Source organism: Notolepis coatsorum (genome assembly GCF_963971535.1).
Source record: "Notolepis coatsorum genome assembly, chromosome: 20".
NCBI lineage: Eukaryota > Metazoa > Chordata > Actinopteri > Aulopiformes > Paralepididae > Notolepis > Notolepis coatsorum.
The window spans coordinates 3,992,690-4,001,243 of record NC_140184.1 but is presented as its reverse complement, the minus strand read 5'-3'; the positions used below and the strand labels follow the sequence as shown (position 1 = coordinate 4,001,243).

At 45.9% G+C, this 8,554-nt stretch overlaps 1 protein-coding gene across 4 annotated transcripts in view; it reads right to left on the bottom strand.

The window, feature by feature from the left end:
- Positions 1 to 344: 344 nt before the first annotated feature.
- LOC311247052 (telomeric repeat-binding factor 2-like) overlaps positions 345 to 8,554 on the bottom strand; it is a 61,460-nt gene continuing 53,250 nt past the window's right edge. For 2 of the 4 annotated variants that reach the window (XM_084337346.1, XM_084337348.1), the window contains exons 9-12: positions 2,125 to 2,292; positions 1,735 to 1,808; positions 1,605 to 1,657; positions 345 to 1,081 (exon numbers count right to left, since the gene is read on the bottom strand). In XM_084337346.1, the coding sequence (XP_084193472.1) occupies positions 923 to 1,081; positions 1,605 to 1,657; positions 1,735 to 1,808; positions 2,125 to 2,292 (454 nt within the window). In that variant the 3' untranslated portion in view covers positions 345 to 922. The remainder of the gene's footprint in view (positions 1,082 to 1,604; positions 1,658 to 1,734; positions 1,809 to 2,124; positions 2,293 to 8,554) is intronic. The other 2 variants (XM_084337347.1, XM_084337349.1) reach the window with 2 other exon arrangements.

Sequence of the window (8,554 nt, the reverse complement as noted above, 5' to 3'; positions counted from 1 at the left end):
GTATAAAAAAAAACAGATGTGTGTGTGTGTTTGTGTTTGTAATCTCCTTTGTAAACTGCAGAGACCACTTCTCATGAATGTGGGGATTTCATCCGACCCGTGTCGCTGTAGATAGATACTGCTATTAGCAGCTTCCCCCGCTGCACTCACACCTGCTGCTTTCTCTTTCTGATCCAAGGACATGGGCACCAGGAGAGATTTCAGGGTGCCGATACTGTATCGATACAGGGACGCCAAGTATCGATATTTAATTATTTATTATTATTTAATTATACAGTTTTTAAATTTCTTATAAGGAAGTTGCATTGTTCATTTCAATACCTGTAATAGTACAGTAGGTCACACACACACATGCATTCAGTTAAGTTGGAATATGACTGTAATACAAACAGTTCAGTTTGTCAGGTACATGCAACACAGATTACAGTGTTTATATCTGTCTGCTTGAGAAAATACCATGTTCTGCAATAAAAATTATTGAAGTGAGATGAGCAGACTGAACTTTATTTTATTAGATAAAACATGTTGACAAAGTTGTACTTTGCAGTTGAAAAAAGGTAATAAATTAAATTTGACCAAAAATAAAATAAAAATAAAAAAATTCCGCAATACTCAGCGTATCACGATATATTTAGTATCGCGATACTATCGTATCGTGACGCAAGTATCGCGATAGTATCGTATCGTGAGGTCTCTGGCAATTCCCACCCCTACAAGCTGGTCTCTCCACAGCAGATGAAGTTATATATTTTGTTAAGTATTGGACATTTAGACTTTTTATTCAATTCATCTTTATTTGGAACTTGTTCTAAATATCCACAATGTACAGTATTTGTAATGTATATTTTTTGTTATTTGTTGTAGGTCTCAGATGAGCGGACTGCAGGTTTACAAAGGGGGGGGTGGTCTCTCACTCACTCACTCACACCATGCTCAGTTTTTTCAGGGTCCTCCATCGGTCCTTGAGGTTGGCAGCGGTGCGACCCACAAAGGGGTACGCAGACTTTATCTTGGCCCAGTTTCCTTCACCGAACTTTAACACCCCAGCTTTCAACATCTCGGTCTCCTCAGAATTCCACATCTGCAACCAGAACAGAAACACGACCATGTGATATAACCAGGGAATGACAACTTTCTGGTTATCGTGGCACATTTAGGCAAAACCAAAACCCCCATCAGCACAGTAATTATTATTTGGTTACAACGTGTAATGAGATGTCGGCCTGCTGAACGACACCTTCATGATTTAGAGAAAACGTGTGATGGCACCACCTGGGCTGAATTGATATTTGATTAAAGTTGCTGTACTCTGAACGGCTGTGTCGCTGTAGATCTCCACTGGAATGATACTCCGGTTCTGAGAAAACCTCTCACTGGTCAAGATTATATAACCTAACATTAGGAACCTGGAACAATGCCTACAGTGTAGCTAATCTACTGACCGGCTGACCCTTAATAAAAGGTACATATTTCATTGTAATTAGTGTATATACTTGACCACATGGTGCCCAGTTGTACAGCCCTGGCCTCCCCCCCCCTCTCTCTCCATGGCAGACTGGCTGCAACCCACTGTGTACAGCATGTAAAGCAGTGCAGCTACTGACCTTCTTCCTGGGGCTGGAGCCCCGAGTGCTTCTGTCTGCTGCTGCTGCTGCTGCTGGGAAACAAGACCAGTTAGAAGACAAACTAATGTGAACAAATAAGTTATGAAATTAATAGAATAATTAAATGTACCACTTATGTTGAATAATGACTCCTCATCACTCCATGTGTCCCTCTCTTCCTCTGCTTTATTGAACAGCCGTTTCCTGTGTAGAGCAAGGTGTACACAATAATTTATTATTGAACAGCTGTTTCCTGTGTAGAGCAAGGTGTACACTAATTTATTATTGAACAGCTGTTTCCTGTGTAGAGCAAGGTGTACACTAATTTATTATTGAACAGCTGTTTCCTGTGTAGAGCAAGGTGTACACTAATTTATTATTGAACAGCTGTTTCCTGTGTAGAGCAAGGTGTACACAATCATTGCTTGAAAAGATTACTGTAGTGCCCCCCCCCCCCATTCTAGAGGTACTACAATGGTACTACATTCTAATCTAGAGGTACTACGGTGGTATTACCAACCATTTCTCCTTGGAGACCTCCTTCAGGGTGGAGTTCATTTTAGGAGCTGACCGAGCTGACCGTCTACTCGGAGAGCTGTCCGATGAAGAGTCTGCAATAATCAGCTTCTCACTGTCCGATGAGGACCTGCAAGAGGAAGGCGTGTTCAGGGCCATCTTCAATGAGGACCTGCAAGAGGAAGACATTAGAAGTCACCAGAAAGAGACGGGGGCGGAGCTGAGCGATCATGGAGTAGACGTGTTTCACATGAGCTCCCTTCTACCGTGCTGAATATACGTTTCTCCCCATTAGTCTTTATTTTATTTTTATTTGTTTTTTATCTGTTTGCTAGGTCGTCGTGTTTAGTATACATTCATCAACTTTTTTCGACTTTCTACGATGGCGGGGGTGGAAACCAGAGCCATGAAAGAATTAGGCACGACACCGGCACCGCCGAGCATGGCCGCACCGTCCCCCGCTGTCGGGGAGTTAAGCGAAGCTGTGCTCTTGGTCATGACCAAGCTACACGCAGACTCTGAGACACGCATCGCTGAAGCACAGAAGAAAGTACACGCAGACTCTGAGGCACGCATCGCTGAAGCACAGAAGAAAGCGTTGGCGGATTTCTGTATCAGCCTCCGTCGTGAGATATCAGAAGAAATACGGCTGGCGGTAGTCCCGCTGACAGACAAGATGGAGACGATTCACGCTGCCTCATCGGCTAATGCTAACGAACTAGCCATGCTAACGACGGAGGTATCATCACAGTGTGAGAAGATGGCGGGTCTTGAATCCGCCCTGCTGGCTAGGCAGGCTGAAGTCAACAAACTACAGTCGGCGATGGAGGAGATGCAGTCCCGGGATAGACGCCACAACGTCAGGATTGTTGGAGTACCGGAGACCAGCGGTGAAGGCCGTCTCTCTGAGACCATGCCCGAACTGCTGCAGAAGATACTAGGGACGGACGTCCTCCCCTCGCCTCCTATCTGTGAGTCGGCCTACAGAGCGGGCAGGTTTTCTCCCGGCGTGAACAAAGAACCGAGGCCCATCATAGTCAAGCTGAACAGACTCCAACAGAGAGAAATCATCATGCGGTCGGCTCGTACCAGAAGGGGTACTCTGAGGCTTGGCGATCACAAAGTGGCCATTTTCGAGGACTTTACACCGGAGGTTCAAGCTCAGAGAGCCGAGTACAAGGTGGTCCTGACTAAGCTATGGAAACTAGGCCTGAGGCCCACGTTATTCGCTCCCGCGAAACTATCTGTGTTGGAGAAGGTCGGTGGTCAGCGTTTGTTTTGGTCGTTGGCTAAAGCGAAGGAATATCTCGCGGAGACACCCGAGTCTGTTGCTTGATATCTATGGAGGGTGAGTGACTTGGCGGTTTGGGCCTATATACATTGATTAGGTCGACTATTCACAAACACTTGCTGTCATGCCCAGACATGCTAACTGTCCTCTGCCCATCCAACTAGCGGGGCTTCCCAATGACTTCTGTTACTTGCTAAAGCTGACCTCATGGTCGTACTTGTGTATCGCCTCTTTGGAAGCTAACGAGCTAGCTGAACAATGTACATAGTAGGCTAACGTGCTATCCGGATTCGTCACTAGCTTACGCGCTAGCCTCGGGCTAGCCAGCGGGCTTCGACTATGGTCTGCGCTGAGACATTCGAGACCCGTTAATGGTTACGTTGCTGTTCAAAGGGACATTGGTTTGCACAGTTCAAGAGTGACCGAGTCCCTAACTAACTTCTGGTATGCTTTTTATTTTTATATCCAGGTTGTTTTGAGCTTTGGTGATCCAAAGTAGATGCCAAGGTCGGTTGAATATGCATATACAATATTTGATAAACGGTTGGGTCGGGTATGGCTTGCACTTCATGGCTATATGGTTATATGGCTTGCACTCTAGCCATTACCCTCTTTTCCTTTCTTGTTTCTTTCCTATTGTCGCTGTTTTTATGTCATCTATATGCGCGATTTAAATGTGATCCGGTTCTACCTAGGACTAACTGCTGACTCGCCTTAATTTTGTTTTGAATTTTCCGTGAGGCACTTATGCTATAACGTTGATACATTAATATGCAGACTCCAAGGTAGATGGTTACAGGTTGATGCTGAGTAATTATATAATAATTATTGTCGCTGTTTTAATGGCATTTGAATGAGCAATTTAACTGTGATCCGATCCTACCTTGGACTAACTGCTCCGACCGATATCTTTATTGAAACAATGTATGATGACAGGTGGTGTCAGGTGTTGCCTATTACCATCCCCGGATTGATTAATGAATGATTGTGTTTAATTCTATTCTTACATAGGTTAGGTCATTTCAGCCGTTGTGCCTGATCAGAGGGACGGCTAAAGGGGTGCACTTTGACCATAACCTTTTTTTTTCCCTTCCTCCTTTTTTTTTGTCATTGTTTAATTGACACTGTTCACACAATTTTGCACAATTAACCTGTGACCCGAACCTGCCTTAGACTATCGGCTGGGATGCTTTAATTTAATTTTGTTTTGAATTTTCCTATACCTTTTTGGGCTATAACAATGTGATGTTGAAGCGCAGATTCGGAAATAGAGGGCTGCAGGTTGATGCGGAGTTATTATTTAATAATGGCTATTTTTACCATTATGGTTGTCTCATGTTGGGGCCAGGGCTCAGGTGGGTCTCGACCGATATCTTTATTGAATTTTATTTTATTATTATTTGTGTTTATTGGACTAGTGGGGGTTTACTCAGGGGTTTATCTAGAGGGGGGTGGGAGTGGGAAGCGTCTTATTGATCCATGTCTCTAGTGGGAAGTGATAGGAAGATGACCATCCTCAGTGGATGGGGCATAGGGTGGGGATTGGAGAGTGGGTATAGAGGAACTTATAGTAGGATGGGTGGGTTAGGGTTTAGAGTAGAAGGAGGGGGGGCTGTAGCTGGGGTGGTATTTTTATGTGTTCTATGTACTGTTGTCTTATATATGTGTAAGTGTTCCTCCTCTGAACTCCTGGGATTGACCGTCCGGGCCCGCCGGGATCGGCACCTCTGTACTCAGCCTGGCTGCACGGGTATGTTCTCTACGCACTTATACAAGCTCGACCATGGCTAAATTGAATATTTTAATTTGGAACGCAGGAGGGCTTAACGCCCCACACAAGCGTGCCAGTGTCCTTTGGCTATTGAAGAGGAGAAATATTGACCTTGCTCTCCTTAGTGAGACGCATTTAATGGTAGGTGACGTGTCAAGACTGGCAAATCGGCAATATCACGTTATCTCCTCATCCTCAGCCGATGATAAGACGAAAGGAGTAGTCATAGTTACAAGACGTAACCTTGATATCAAAATCTTGGATGTATGGTCGGACACGGAGGGAAGGATTACTATAGCAAAAGTTGAATTCTTGCATAGGAAGATGGCTATAATAGCATTGTATGCTCCTAACACATTTGATTCAGCGTTCTATAATACAATCACGAAGAATATGTTGGAACTTAATGGATACGCTCTCATTGTGGGTGGCGATTTTAATGCGTGCTGGGATGCGGAGATAGATAGGTCCGGGCCCGCTGAAACGAGCGACCAGAAACGGGCCTCTAAGGCCCTCAGGATGTGGGCCAAAGACACAGGGCTCACAGACCTCTGGCGCTTATGCAACCCCACCCTCAGAGATTACTCTCACCTGTCAGCCAGACACAAAAGCTTCTCTCGAATTGACTATGCATTTGCGTCCCCTAAAATGTTTGATAGTTTCGATGTCTCATTGGTTCCCTTGGCTCTCTCAGACCACAAGGGGATTTTCCTTACGGCAACCTTTGGCAGGCTCTCCGCAAGAGCTCCCAGATGGCGTTTTAATTCGACCTTGCTAAAGAACGATGACTTCTGTTCTGAGTTCAGGAGTAAACTAGCTGAATTTTTGCAGATCAACGTTGGCACAGTAGAAGACCCTAGGGTCCTGTGGAACGCATTGAAAGGATTCATCAGGGGTCATGTCTTTACTACTTATCTCTTACAGAATGACCTCCTAGACCCTAATCAGTCAGGCTTCAGGACTGGTCACTCCACAGAGACAGCCCTCATTGCGGTCACAGAGGCACTTCACTTAGCAAAAGCGAAAGGCCTCTCCTCTGTCCTGATTCTCCTAGATCTATCTGCAGCCTTCGACACAGTCAACCACCAGATCCTCCTTGCGGCCCTCGCAGGAATGGGAGTGGCTGGCTCTGCGCTGACATGGCTGTCATCATACCTCAATGACCGCTCCTACCAAGTGTCATGGAGAGGGACCCTGTCGGCCACCCGCCCCCTGCGGACGGGTGTCCCCCAGGGCTCGGTTTTAGGACCCCTTCTCTTCTCCCTCTACACTAAATCACTGGGTAACATTATCACGTCTCATGGCTTCTCCTACCATTGTTATGCCGACGATACTCAACTCTTCCTCTCCTTCCCTCCCTCAGATATCCACGTCTCTGTGCGGATCTCGGCCTGTCTGTCCGACATCTCAGCCTGGATGACGTCCAACCACCTCAAACTGAACCTAAGCAAAACAGAATTGCTCCACCTGCCGGCCAAATCCTCCCCCCTAACCGACCTTTCAATCACAGTCGAGAATGCAGCTGTGACTGCGTCCCCGACCGCCAAGAACCTTGGTGTTGTCCTCGACGACCAGTTGAACTTCTCTGCTCACATCGCAGCGACGACCAGAACCTGCCGATTCCTCCTGAGCAACGTCAGAAGGATACGCCCCTTCCTGACAAAAGAAGCCACCCAACTCCTCGTCCAATCAACAGTCATCTCCCGCCTCGACTACTGCAATGCACTGCTCGCTGGCCTCCCGGCCACTGCCACTAAGCCTCTTCAACTCATTCAGAACGCAGCGGCCCGCCTGATCTCAAACCTACCGAAGTCGGCCCATGTCACCCCACTTCTTAGGGACCTGCACTGGCTCCCCATTGCTGCACGAATCCGCTTCAAGGCCCTCGACCTAGCATACCGTGCGGCAAAGGGAACCGCTCCCGCCTACCTCCGGTCAATGGTCTCTAACTACACACCCTCAAGACCCCTACGCTCTGCATCTTCTGGCCGCCTCAGACCTACTCCTATCCAAGCTCCGGGAGGGTCATCAAAGAGAAGTCGCCTATTCTCAGTCCTTGCCCCACAATGGTGGAATGAACTACCCACCCCAGTTAGGACAGCCGAATCACGTCCAATCTTTCGCCGTCGACTAAAGACGCACTTCTTCAACCATTATCTGAATTAAAAAAAAAAAAAAAAAAAAAAAAAAAAAGAAAAAAAAAAAAAAAAAAAATCTAACCCTAACTAACCGTACTGTCATGCACTTGTCCTAATAAACTAACCTACACTGTAGCACTCAACACTTTGATGAACATTGTTGCTCAGCTGATAGAGTTGTGCCCTTCCTGATGGCTTGTCGTACAGAACTTGTAAGTCGCTTTGGATAAAAGCGTCAGCTAAATGACTAAATGTAAATGTAAATGTATGTCACACTATTTGCCTCCAATTTGCGAAAATCCCGGTCAAAAAAGCTAGAAGGACTGGAATCATTATATGCGGACCTATACGCATCCTTGCAAACTGACTATAATGAACGACTAAACACACAACGTAAGATAGTCAAAAAAGAAATAAACTCCATACTTAAACAACAGTCTGAGTTTTTGATACATAGGACAAGACAAAATTACTATTTTCACGGCTCAAGACCTAGCCATCTATTGGCAATGAAAATACGATCAAATGATCATTTCTCAGATATCCCCTCGATTAGGACGAGCCAGGGTGCAGTCACTACTGATTCGAAAAAGATCAATGACACTTTTAAAGAGTTCTACTCACAGTTATATAGCTCAGAGGGTAATCTGGATGACTCTAGATTTGAATCGTTCATTGGCGGGCTTGAGATACCCCACATTTCTGAGGAAGAGGCCAAGGAACTGGGGAGACCGATTACTCTCGTAGAATTGAGGGAGACTATTGTTGAAATGCAGAGGGGTAAGGCGCCAGGCTGGGATGGTATTCCACCCGAAGTGTATTTAGCTTTCTGGGACCAACTGGGCCCATTGATGCTCGATATGATCAATTACGCTATCGAACAAGGGGAGTTCTCAAGAGATGTCAATATGGCGTTGATTTCTTTACTTCTCAAAAAGGACAAAGATCCCAATGATTGTGGTAGCTATAGACCCTTGAGTCTTCTCGGGGCCGATTTAAAGGTGTTTGCCAAGGTGCTGGCCCGTCGCCTGCAGAGATTTATGTCTGTATTGGTACACTGCGATCAAACTGGTTTTATCCCGGGGCGTCTGGCTGCAGATAATCTTAGGAGGCTGTTGCATGTAATCGATAACAGTAAAGACAATACAACTCCATCCACAGTTCTGTCTTTGGATGCCATGAAGGCGTTTGACAGACTTGAGTGGTCATATCTGTGGAAGGTACTTGAGGTCAT